Consider the following 14,252-nt stretch of genomic DNA (forward strand, 5'->3'; position numbering starts at 1 on the left):
TTCCAATTTTTAGAGAAATTTTCTTTAATTCTTTACACATAAGACCATATGTATGCATATAATAGAAGTATATAAATATGGGTGTCCACTTTTTAAGCAAAAACTGCATTCTTTATATCACAGCTGGATGACTCTGTCTTCATCTCTAAATCTCTAATTCCCTCAACTTCCTCATCAGGCAAATGATAACTAAATGATGATAACTAGCATAAGTTTTTAGTGAGAATTAAAGTATGTAAACCATATATTATTTCTCATATAATCAGCACTACATTTCTTATTACATGAAGATATTCAACTAAGGTTTCTCTATTCCTCTATTGACGTGTTAGGTTATATTAATGCACTTTATAATATTGAACTAAATATTATATTGCAGGAATAAAATGTACTTTATAATAGACCATTGACTTTTTATTATAAGGTTGAGTCAATTTACTAGTATTTTATTTTGGAATAATCCGTGTATATTTATCCATATGGTTCTCCAGTTTTCTTTTTTGATTTTTATCTTTCAGTGTCGCATTTTCACTTTTTGCTTCAAAATTACCTTCTATCATTTTTCCCCTTTAGGGTCAGAAAGAATCTCAGACTTGTCTTCCACAGAACTGACGTTAATTTCCATAGCATATTTTTGTTTCTGTTGTTTTGTTTGTAATGTCATCTTTATTCTGCTATTATACTATTTAAAGTGTATCACTCTTTTGTGACCTCAGAATTCTCCTTTATATCTAGACTTTATCCAATTCCATCTTTTTCTTGGTCCACTGTTCTCTTATATTCTTTCATAAAGTTCATATTCTTATATGCTTTATTAAACATATAAAGCATATGCTGTACACATTTTACATTCACTGGAAGTAATTCAGTAAGTGTTTTTCACCAGTAGGTGTTTCTTCTACTACATGCCATGTGAGCCAGTTTTTATTCTATGAAATTTTCGTTAGAACCTCATGTTTTTCTCTCTCCATTTCTTCATCTTTATTCATTCTTGAGTAATAAGAAGTAATCCTTTGGCATTTTTCACCAGACAATTTTTGAGGCTTCTCTTATACCCTTTCATATAGAGTTTTATTTCTCTTGGGTTGTATGACCTTTTATTTTGATTTAATTGACAGGAAATATATCCATCCAATCAAGAAATGGACTTTTAAAAAAATATTAACAGAATATTTTTAAGACCTATTATAGTTCGCTAACAAAATAGTGCATACTACATGTCTTTCAGAATTCATGCGTTTTATTACATACATGATTTAGTAAAACATATTAATATGTATGACTTATCTTTCTTATATCAATAATGATAGGGCATTGTGTTAGTAATGACTATTGTTTCTCACTAAAAGAATTCTGTTTGCCTGTGATTATGTGTATTTCTTAACATTTTCTTTTTACACATGTAATATACATTCAAACTTGAGTTATTTCTGTTTGTTGAATACATAATATGTAAAAAATGTTTTGCCTAGGTTTAAAGAAGTCAGGTCTGAATTATCCGAGCTCTTGTTAGGTTTGAGAATAGACTAAATAAGGTATATTCATTTGTGGCTAGATTGAATTTAAAAAGGCAAATTTTACTTGTTTGATAAGAAAAAGACAAAAGAACTACAACATTGAAATAAATCTTTCAAATATAATTTCAATGTCTTATATATATAGTAATAATTATATTATTATCCCAGTCAGTGAATGCAAACTACTTATTACTGGTGTATTTTAGAGGTGATGAGAAAAGCAGTGTTAATTCACAAATGATTTTGGAACTTTTCTCTCAGTAAGTTTCCAGTTCTTAAGTTTATAAAAGAGAAATTCGTGCCAAAAGATATTTAAACTTATGTCAAGTCATCTTGGTCAACAAAATTAGAACGTGTGAAATAGAATAAAGCTGTTCGAGAGAAGTTAGATTCAGCAAAGCTGATTCAGCACATTATAGATTTATAGTAAAAAAAAAAAAAAAAACTCTGAAGTGAATATGATGGATTGTGTTAATACTCCTTAAAAGTAAGTTTACATCCCCAGAGACACTGTGTTCATGCTTTAGTAGACATCAGATACCAAAACGTATAAATTTAATCATCCCCAAGGATTTTCAATTTTATAGGAATTTTCAAATTCTACAGTTCTAGAATACGAGTTTGAAGAATCTAAGCAAAACTCAACTTTTTCTTTTCCTTTGTTTCTTCATTCTCATCTTTTGATCACCACTCTCCAAAAATCAGGTGCTAGAGCTTAGAGGACTTTAGTCAGCTCTTATATTTAAAGACTGCAGGCAAGGCTGGGCATGGTGGCTAACACTTGTAATCCCAGCACGTCAGGAGGCCAAGGCAGGTGGATCGTCTGGGGTCAGGAGTTCGAGACCATCCTGGACAACATGGTGAAACCCCGTCTCTACTAAAAATACAAAAAATTAGCTGGGCGTGGTGGCGGGTGCCTGTAATCCCAGCTACTTGGGAGGCCGAGGCAGGAGAATTGCTTGAACCTGGGAGGCAGAGGTTGCTGTGAGCCAAGATCATGCCACGGCACTCCAGCCTGGGCAACAAGAGTGAAACGCCCATCTCGAAAAAAAAAAAAAAGACTGCAGGCAAAAATGCTAAATGATGTAAGTGCCGTCTTATCTCATGAATAATGGCCAAAACTTTGAGGTTATTCATGGCATTATGCAATAGTCTGATTATTATTTTAATATTATTTAATACATCTTATAATATAAACTATAATTTGCATAAATAATATTTCTCACTAATGTTACCTAGTTCTCTTCTTAAGTTCTTAACATAATTTTACTTTTAATTATTGTACTATAAATATGTATTATATATATTTTGATACATAATTTAAGTATATGTTCTAAAATGTGCATACATATTCCCAATAGAGTCTTGAAATTGCCAAGTATACATGAATTAATTTATAATTTGGTTTATTCTGAGGTCTGGAGATCACTTGCATACGAATCACATTGTTGTTATAATCAGTAACACACTTACTAATTTGAGTTTCACATTTCATGAAAAATGAGGATGTGCCACAATCATCCAGCTCTAGGCAAGATCTATGTATACTGATAGGTAATTGCTAGCATCATTTGTTTTATACATACATACAAAATGAGAAATTATAAAATCATTATTTTCTGCTTGAATAAAAACAGCTGCACACGCCCATTGATATTATTTTTTCAGCATATAATTGCAGTGTTATCCTAAATGAAAAAATGTCAGTTTATTTTCTACAGTTATTACCATTCCTTCTGGTGCACAGGTGAATTTGTACATTAGAGTCCAAAATGTTTTTAAATTATAGCTTTCCTTTCTATTTCTCTGATGTAAGTCAGATCCCTTATGCTGACCTTTTCCCTCTTTGGTTCTATCACTTTCTCTACTCTCCTATAAGCACAGTATTCTCCCTTGTCATACACTGGCTCTGTCCATTTCTCATATTCTTTGACCTTTGTTCTCCTCCTCCTATATAATTACCTCTTTTGGAGGATGCTTTATATTTCTTCTCTTCCATAGACACTTTTATTTTAATGTACTCCTCACTGTTCTCTCCCTTGTTCAGTCATGCCATGGGCTTGTCCTACATTTTGATACATATTACTTTCAATTTTTATTTTATTCAGAAATTTATTACCTCAAAAAGATGATGAACTATTTTATGAATAAAAAACTTTCATCATATTTGTATTTTATTCTCTATAGTACCCTAAATACTATAGCCTGTGCGATTCATCTTATTGTACAGAAATTAGTGAATTCAAAACCTAAGGTTAAAAAAAAACCTTAATGCCAGTGAAATTAGTTTTAAAAGTCTGGTACACTGGATGAGAAACAGAAGCAGTTAATTCAGTTGCTTACCATCAAGTTAATTGATGAAATAATATTGTCTGTTAATTATGCTGAAAATGAGACTCGTATGGCTTGAAGTAACAGTCTTTCTCAGCTACTGAGTTCTCAGCCTTACTCAGTTCATACATTAATTTTGCTTAAACACACCAGATTTTATTATATACACTGTCTAAGGGACCATCATCAATGAAGAATTAAATAGAAAAAAAATTAATTTAGAAGTAGTTAGTGGTTCAAACCTGGATTCTGAAAAGATAAATGTATTAGAGATTACATATAGTTTTACTAGCAGGTCTATAACAAGTATCTGTAAAAAGAGTTTTATTGTAAACTTTTTTATTTTAAGTTTTTATTTTAAAAAGATACTTATTGTAATAAGTCATGGCTAGATTCTATCCACCTCCTCAATTTTAAAATACATCTCATTTAGCAAAGCAGTTTACTGAATGAATGTCTTCCACCTATAGCATTATTTTCACATTGACAGCATTGGCATCATCAGTATTAAATATAAACAGCTTCACTGACAGCATTGACTAATTCTTAACAGAAAGCATGACTTAATATCAACTATTATCAAAAAAGATGGTAGTTATTCCCTAATATCTAAATGGAGAACACTAAGTAGCCTTATCTATCCCCTTGGCCACCTAAGAGTTGTCTTCTGCAAGGAACTTAATTCTGAAAATTTATCAGAATACAAGTACCTTAATATTTTATGTTTATTCCACTGAGATTCTCCCAGAGTCAGTGTAATCAAGGCTCTAAAATAATAGTTCCTTGTCTTAACATTCTTTCTCATATGGCATTTAACTCCACGGAAAAAAAATCCCAGTATGTGAGCTGATTTCCTATTTGAGAATATATTTGATATGTAAGCAAGAATCTTGACATTTTAAATTCTAATCAGAAGAAATACAGTCTTTGACCAAGATGAGAATAAAAATCAAACTCCTAAAATCTTGCAAAACATTATCTTTGCTTTCTCAATATCTTGTATAAAAATATTTAAGTTCCTAGTTTAAAATCCTTGAATGCCAGCATATCTGTTAGAAAGCATTAATCCATTCTTGCCAAACTCTTGCTTAATCTAATAAATCTTATTAAGAGAAACTTAATGAGTAATTTCACATTCTTTACATTCTAACTCTGCATTAAGTTAGGTCATCATAAGGTGACATACCTGGTCCTTAATATTTCAGCTCAAAACAAAAATTTGTTTTATCCCTGTATTATGGTTCATCAATATATTAAATTTTTATTTGAACAAGTTTTATGTTTATTCTTTATATGAATATCTTACTAAGATATTACTGATTACATTACTCAAGTGTAGTTTTATAATATGCATTTCTGTTTGCATTAATTGTTAAGAATATGTGACACTTCTGCTTTTCTTTTTGCTTTAGTTGCCAGAGCATGTAGATAAAAATTCAAGTTAAGTCATTTAAGTCATTAATAAACAACTTCTTCTCTCTTTTTTATTTTACAATCTATAATGTCTTCATGAAACTACCTTCTATTTCCAAACTAAACTGCATACTTTCAATTCCCTTGTTTTGTTATTCTAGTATATTCAGAAGCAAAAGAATCTAGTTTGGATCGTCCTTTAAATCTATTGTGTAAATGTTGTTTCAGAGAATCAAATATAAATAAATCACGGTTACTGCTCTCAAGAAGTTTACAATTTTACAGGGGTCAGCGTGACAAACATTATGATAGGTATGCATATCAGGAGTTTTGGGAACAAAAGGAGCAGAGAAGATAGGAAAGAATTTCAGCAGATGTCCCTGAATTGCCTTTTCTTTTTGTTTGTTTGTTTGTTTGTTTTGTTTTGTTTTTGAGACGAAGTCTTGCTCTGTCCCCCAGGCTGGAGTGCATTTGCGCATCTCAGCTCACTGCAAGCTCCGACTCCCGGGTTCACACCATTCTCCTGCCTCAGCCTCCCGAGTAGCTGGGACTACAGGTACCTGCCACCACGCCCAGCTAATTTTTTTGTATTTTTAGTAGAGACGGGGTTTCACTGTGTTAGCCAGGATGGTCTCTATCTCCTGACCTCATGATCCACCCGCCTCGGCCTCCCACAGTGCCTGAATTGCCTTTTTAAGGAAGGTTATGCATGACTTAGAAGATTAAATAGGAGAAAAAGTACTTATTCAATTAGACAATTAAACAAATATTTGTTTATTAATTTTTTGGGGGGTACTTGAATATTTACATGCAGGGCAGGGTGTTATCATAAGAGACATTATTTCTACTCCCATCAAGCCTACAGTTCATCAGGACAAGGGTGAGAGCCTGTGAAGAAGCTCCAGGCACAAGAGAGCTTATCCAGGAAAACTTCAAGTATGACTGGAATAGACTATGAAGTTAGCTCAAGGAGAAGCCAGAGGGGCATATATCCTTAGGGTCCTGTTACTGCTTTTAGAGAAAGATCTTTACCCTGGAAGCTGTGGACTAAAAAGACAGCAAGAAAATCAGTTAACAAGCGAAATGTAGTATTATGCACAGATGGGGACTCAAACTGGCCATTATATTCCAAAATGGATTTCAGAAACCTAAAGACTGATGTCCTCATCTCCAACCTCTCCAACTGTGTCTATATTGTCAATTACTTTGTGCTCCCATTTACCACTCTCCTAAAGCTAACTCCTCTTGGAACATGTACATCTGTATCTGTTTTGCAGAGAAAATAGAGACTGTTAGGAAGGCAACTTTCATGTTAGCTTGCTGTTATTGCAGCTAGAAATCTATCAGAAGCTATGTTACTATTAATACTTAATTCTTTTTTTCCCACTTTAGTGGAAATGGCATCAGTTTCTCTCTTCAAGTCTCATTTCCCAACCAGAGCTCTAAATTCTCATCTAAGCTTACCCTTTTTATTACCTCTTTTTCCTCTTAAAATAAGACCCTCTACAATCCCACATCTCTCTACTTATCAGTTCTTTTATACTCTCCTGCTTCTTCATTAATGAACTCCTTTGCTTTCCTCCTAATTCTACTATGCTTTACTCCATAGTAGAATTAGCTTTCTAGAGACACAACTTTATTGAACCATTCATATCAAGTACAGTGAATGTATTCATAAGTGCCTTAATTTCCCGGTATGATATGACCCTTACATTGCACATTCTTTTTTTTAAATAAATGAATGATGTATTTAACTTATTTTTATAAGCTTTTGTCATATCTAGTGATGTCATATGAGATCCCCCCTTTTTTTTGCAAGAACATTAGAAATTCAGTGGATTCTTTGAGAATTGAAATGTCCATTAGTAGTCACAGGAATGCTGAAAAAATATTTTAGTATTATCAATGGCCATATATTGTATCACTTACATATAAATCAGCAGGTACTTTAAGGATAACATTATAGTTTTCCCTTGGAAACATGTTTTTTTCTTCAATCAATTTTGATGAAACATTTAACTAAAAAGAAATTGTACCAGTGTGGCAGAGCTCAACTCAACCTAGGTCCTAGCATGAACACTCTTGGGCATTTCTCTCCCCTTGGGTAGGGGCTTGAATTATCAACTCAGTCACATTAAATGGAACAAGACACACATTAGGGGATATCACTTCAGGGGTTAGGTTACGAAAAATCCTGGACATGCATTCTCTCTCTCTTATTAATGGATTACTTGCTTTGAAGAAAGCCTGCTGCCATGTCATGCGACAGCCCTGTAGAGATGTCCAAATGGTGAGGAACTGAGGGAGGCCTCCAATCAACAGCCAGCAAGAAATCAGTATCTACAGTCCAATCTCTTGTGGGAGCAAAGCCTGCCAAAAATCAAAGCAAGTGGGCCTGGAAGTGTATCCTCCCCAAACTGAGTCTTCAAATTATAGCAGGGCCCTTGTCTGAAAGCCTGACTACAACCTTAGAAGAGACCTTGAGCTAAAGGCACTCAGCTGAGCTATACTTGTATTGACCCACAGCAACTGTGAGATAATAAATATTTATTGTTTTAAGTCACAAAAGTTTGGGGAAATTTGTTATACTGTGAATAAGTAATGCAACATATTTGACTTTGGTTCAAAGAGGAATCTCTCTTCTTAGTAGGGTATTGCTAATTTCTGTATTAGATAATTCTGAAACTTCTCAATGGTATACCGTCCTTTAGTCACAGTTAAAAGTGCAAGATTTATTTACAATTATTCAAGAAGTTATAAATTTAATTAAGCTATTAGAAATTCAGGACAAGGCATCTTTAAACCTGGATTTCCAAAAGAATGACTAAAACTGAAAATACAGTTTGTAAAACCAGTGACTATAAATGCCTCCTGAGTTTACAGATGAATGAAAGTCTGAGAATAATATATGCAAAGAGGGAATGTTGTAACTACCAGCAGATCTCTCTAATGAACTATCTCATCTAGTTTTAACTGATTACTCAATGTCTGGGACAGGTATTTTTGCCTAGATTTTACTAAGCAGCATGCCTGCAGCTTGCTGAGAGGAACCCAAGTAATAGACCTGATACCCAGCCTGCAATCTTCAGTCTGATGAAGCAAAGAAATGACACAGGGGTCAAAATGTAAATGTTTGTCAAGAAATGGAGAACTGTCCTCCTAATTTGCCCTTATCCCAAAATAATCAGAATAAAACTAGCAGAACATCAACTGGACATCCATTGACAATAAAGAAGATAAGACTAACAACTGTTAAGTTAAAAGTATATTACAATGATGTATTAAAAGTATTTTTAAAGTATTTTTAAAATTATTTTAAAATAAAGCCCTAAAATGTAGTCTTATTAATAAGGTGAACATATTTTATGACTTAAAGTGATTCAAAATATTGGTCTTGGAAATATTTATTTAAAAATCAGTTAAAATATGTGATCCAATATAAATCAGAAGAGGAGAAGGAACGTACATGAAATATATTCAAAATAAAGAGGGGAGTATACATTATTGACAAAAGGAAGAATTAGAGTTGAGCTAATCCTACATTAGTAATAATATAGTAATCCTGCAATAAATAAAATGGTTTGGCAATTATGCGATTTGTTTCCTTTCATTGGTTTTTTAAGTGATTCCCAGTTTAGATTTTGTTTCTGAATGATTTTTACCTATTTTTATGTTTTGTTTCCTGAATCAAATATCTCATTATGCTTTTTGCAAAAAAATCTAATAACTCATGCCACTACTAAATAAATGTCACATACTTAGCTAGGCTTGCAAAAATCTTCCAACAAGTGTTCCTGTGCAGTAATAAAACAGGCAGACTCTGTCCAGCTTCCCATGTTTGTATTACGGCTTCACTACTTAGCCATATGATGGGCATGGTAACTAAAGTTCTTTGTATTTCAATTTTGTTATCTATGAAACAGGATAATGATTTTAATAAGCACAAATGTTGATCATGAAAATTAAAAGAAATAATCCACAAAGTATCCTAGCCCATGATGAGTACTTCATAAATGTCAACTATTACTTTATTATTGCTATTATTATTGCTATTTCAGAATCAAAGTAACCTAAGATTATGAGTGTCTGCCATCTAGTTGAAGATACTATGTAGGTTGCCTAATTTAACTTAACTACAGCTTTCTGAAATAAGAGTTATTATTCTCATTTTACAGATAAGGAAACTAAGGTTCAGACATTTTAAGTGATTTCTCTAAAGTATTATAGTGATTAAGTGCTACAGCCAAGTTCCTGCCCAGGTCTCCTGACTTCAAGTTTACAGTAGTTTAACTTCTCAGGAGCTTTCTGGCTGGGCACAATGACTCATGCCTGTAATCCCAGCATTTTGAGATGTGGAGGTGGGAAGATTGCTTGAGACCAGCCTAGGCAACATAGCAAGAGCCTGTCTCATAAATAAAAATGAAAATAAAGTATAAAACAAAACAAAAAAAACTCGAGTGCTATCCGTTTAGGCTTGTCAGTATACTGTGAAGAATACTAGTTAATACTGTTGGGTATGAGTTTGGATCCCAGCACAACCATTTACTTGGAAGTTCACAAAAACTTCTTGAGGTTCAGTTTTCTCCACGGTAAAAGATGGACAGTGACGTTCACTTTTACAGACTTAATTGAGAGTATTACTTAGCTTAAATAATATGGTGGCTGATATATATTATGTGTCCAATTGTATTAGTTTATATCATATATATTTATACTATTATTTTATTAATTTATATAAAGACACTGATGTAATCCTAACTTCTCAAATTTTACTTCCTTATTACCAGTGCCTTAAGCTTCCCTGTGCTAATCTCTGCTTATTGAAAACATACCCCTTTTGCATACCCAGAGAAATACCCTCGTTTGTATTGATGCACTGACTCATTCCTTAACTAGATATAGATCCATAATCCCTGGTTCAAGTTCTATGCTTCATTATTCAGAATTTTGTCTTATGTTAGAAAGGTGAGAGATTGTATCGTTTATATTATGTGATATGTCCTGGAATGATCTAGGGTAGAATCCTGTTATTAAGAACAGTAACATTTTTGCAGCAAATGGTATAAATGTTCACATTCATTTGGATAGAGAATATAAATAGGTTCATATCAGTTCCGCTTATATATCAGGCTAACATGTAATGTCAAATAATTAAATTTTAAAAATTGATATTCAATTCTCAGGATTTTAGAATTGCAGAAAAAGAATGGTAGACCTGCATGATCTTTTTCCCCGCAGAGTTTACTAGGTCTACTCTCAGTGTAATGTCATGCTCTATCTGGCACAGTTGTGCATCTAATCTTATCCTCTATTACTGTACAAGGTCTCTAAAGGAAGGAAATGTGTCTTTATCTTTGTATGCTGTGCAGGACCTAGAACATTCTTAAATCTGACTGGGTGTGTTTGGCATACTTTAAAAACATGAAAAAAATCACACCAATATTTCAAATAGGTGGATGGTGCTAAAAATAACTGTCAATATGGCAGTTTTTCATCATGATTAATATGCATTCAGTCACTATTGAAGCAAGTTTCTTTGGAAAGAAGCAGCCTAAATTATGCTGTGTCAATTCCATGAGATCTGGTAAAGAGTTTAACTAATTGATGGTCTACCTGATTTAGAATTCCAAAGGGAGGTAGGTGATGCTCTAAAATGTCAAATTCTAATCTAAATTAGATGGTGGGAAAAACCTCTTGTATCTTATTTTGCAATTTGCAGATAAATCATTTAAAAAGTAAATTGTAGCATTCTTTGACCAAAAATCGTTTTACTGCTGTGTGTTTATGAACCTTTTTCTTCTTAGTTATCATTAATTTTATAAGAATCAGTAATTATTGCTATCTCACCTATATGTTGTCCATACATGTGATAAAAGAAGCTGAAACAATATGCAGTGTTTGTGGGTCCATAAGGGTTTTTGGGAGCTATGCTGAAAACAGGGCTGAGAAGTCGAGCCTTTTCGCCTTCCAATCTGGGTCGTGATGTCTCAATATACATATAAAAACCTTAAAACAGACAAAATAAAGTGTTTAAACACATCATTCTTAGGCATAATGAAATTTCAAATCACTGAGAAGTCTTATAGTTTTCACACAAAATAAAGATGGATAGGAAGATTTGCATCTCATTTATAAAATCTGTATGTGTATATGTAATTAATAGTGGCTTTAACATAAAGAGTAAATGATCTACCAAATTAAAGATAAAATGTGTAAAAAGTTGAGGACAAATTAGAAATTTAGACTTGAATTATCAAAAAATTCCTATTCTCTCTACTATACCTATCAGTGAGTTCTGAGAAAAAATTAATGTCTACAAAGTTTTGTAAATATCTAAATTGATAATGCATGGAAAATTTAATATTTTATTCCATAATCTTCAAGTATATGGCTAAATATTAGTATTTCATATTTATAGCAATTTTTAAAAGTCTCTGATTGCTATGAACACAACAGGTCATTCCCTCATACCTTCTTTGGAGCCACTACGGTCAGCATTAGGTCCTGTATTAGGAGTATATTTTGTATTTCTTGTTGCAGTACTTTGTTTTGTCCAGTCAAAATTATCTGTATCATCTTGAGTGAACAAACAAATATTACCATCTTCAAATCCGCAATGAAATTCTCCTGTTGATAAATTTTAATTAAATTAATACACATACTGCAATATTTTCATAAGAAAAAATAAAATATTACATAGCAATAATAATGAAAGATTGTGATAATGGCATGAGAGCCATAATAGTGAATAAGGTTAAAACTAAACATAAAACCAATATTTAATATCTCATTGAATAATTAAGACTCAAACAATTTTTCTCTAAAATATCCAAATAACTGAAATTAAAGAATACAATTTATGCTTGCATTATTGCTGAAGAATTTTCCCAACTTTCAATTTGTCAGTATAGAACCAATCAAAACAAAACTGTCAATTGGAAAATTACCTTTATTAATTTACCTGAGGGTAGTTTTAAATAGGTATACTTTAAGTTTATAATTTTTCATGCATGTCTGGAGGTGCTTTCAAATATCCATTTGCATAAATGGAAGTGTGTTTAGGGCAAGCTAATAGCAAATTATTTTGAAAAGTATTTATCCTTCCTACTTTATCTGAATGTGGGTTTCCCAGATACTTGAAATTCAGTATGGAAATGAAGTAATTAAAAGACCTTTTAAAGACTTTGAAGAAGGACTGATTTCTTGGATGCCTAACGTATGTTGAGTTCAGGGCCAACACAAGTTCAGAGAAAGACTTTTTCAGTTATCCCTAAAATGTGGGTGGTAGTAATGTTTCTAGGTATCAAAGATTTTCTTACTGCTTGAAAAACCAGGTGTAAATAAAGAAGTTGATAAGGTCCGCTAGATACATTATTAAAGAGTATGTATCCTTGAGAAAAAATAAACATAATGTATATTATTTCACTCAGCCTTATCACAACTCTGTGAAATCACAATAATTCTTACTCATGGGGCTTCACAGAGGAGAAAACGCTGGCAAAGATCAGCTATTAAATGATAAAGTCAAATGGAATCCAAATTCCCTGGAATTCATAGAGATATAAACACTTAAAGAACAGAGACTTCCATTTTAGTCTCTCTCCAACCTACCCACAAGGGGTTAGATTTATCAGATACCCTTGGAAATGGAGCCCTGGTTGAGATCATGTACCAATTAATTGAAAATCATTGGTACTTACAAGTAAAAATAAAACAGAAGGCTTTCCCTTTAAATTTAGAGAATGAGTTTATGTTTTGTTTTTGTTTTTTAGACTAAATACTTGCTTTATCTCTTTGTATTTATTTATATTCTATATTCTGGGTAGGTAAGGTTACAGGAAATATACATATTTAAGGGAGTATAAATAAATCTATAAATTTCTGAATAAATAATACTATACATAAAATATTTATTAGACACATATTTATGTCACAGACCTTGTACCAAACAAGACATAACCTTTTGATGCTATCAGTTGGAAAAATAATGTTGGTAACAGCAGTGTAGCAGTATATGCATTTATATACATGCATGTATTTCTTTAACAATATTTTAGTTATGACATGAAATTCCATTAGTTGCTACTCTGGAGTTTTGAATTCCATAAAGGCAACGTTTGATTTTGAATGTTTTCAGTTATTTAATTACATATTACATATGCACAAAAAAAGAGTTACAGAACAAATGTAAAGATTAAGGGTTTCAGTTTATATATCTACTGCCAAGTCTCACTTTTTATATGTTATTAAAAATTATGTATAATGAATTTTTATAACACTGTTGAACCATTTTTTTTTTTTGTAATTTGAACTTGGTTAAAAAGAGAAAATATCTTGTCTTTAAAAACCATACAATACTTTTTGAGACTTAAATATTTAAGTCTTTCATAGTAAAATTAAGCAATAATGCAGATTATGAAAACTACAAAAAGTGTCAGTTTTGCCTAAAAATTTTCATGGTTTAGGTTATTTTATATGGTGTAAGTTGTTTATAATATTATAACTAGTGTGATAATTCAAATCAAACAAAGATACTTAAGCAACATCAATAGCTCTTGATTCCTTCTAAGGACATATATCTTTACAATAAATAAACCTATTACTGAAGAAAATTCATAAAAAGTTGGCAGGTAAAATGAAAATAAAACTCACTAGTTAAAACCCAAGAATTTTATGATTGTCCTGTCACTTTAAAAAAAGACAATTATAAATGTGTGCAAATACATTTAATCATTTAAAAAGTTTATTTGAATAAAGAATATCTGATAGATAATGATAGTGCAATGAGTTGTACAAACTTTTCAAAAGCCAATGTAATATAAAATACTAGAAGAGTTTATAAGTAGGAGAGTAATAAAGTCCAGGATTTTCACAAAGATGTAGAACTGAGAATTGAGTGGATCTTGAATTTTCCACTGGTTTTCTAATTACAACATGATTTTGGCAGAGTTTCTGGGGCTACATAGAAATAACTAAAGATATTTTAAATAT

General features: G+C 31.9%; 1 protein-coding gene across 2 annotated transcripts in view; it reads right to left on the bottom strand.

Annotated features, from left to right (window-relative positions):
- Positions 1 to 14,252, bottom strand: part of MDGA2 (MAM domain containing glycosylphosphatidylinositol anchor 2) — an 854,319-nt gene that overhangs the window by 26,529 nt on the left and 813,538 nt on the right. For both annotated transcript variants that reach the window (XM_010375832.2, XM_010375833.2), the window contains exons 13-14: positions 11,733 to 11,888; positions 11,109 to 11,267 (exon numbers count right to left, since the gene is read on the bottom strand). In XM_010375832.2, coding sequence (XP_010374134.1) covers positions 11,109 to 11,267; positions 11,733 to 11,888 — 315 coding nt within the window. The remainder of the gene's footprint in view (positions 1 to 11,108; positions 11,268 to 11,732; positions 11,889 to 14,252) is intronic.

Source organism: Rhinopithecus roxellana, chromosome 5 (assembly GCF_007565055.1).
Source record: "Rhinopithecus roxellana isolate Shanxi Qingling chromosome 5, ASM756505v1, whole genome shotgun sequence".
Lineage (NCBI taxonomy): Eukaryota > Metazoa > Chordata > Mammalia > Primates > Cercopithecidae > Rhinopithecus > Rhinopithecus roxellana.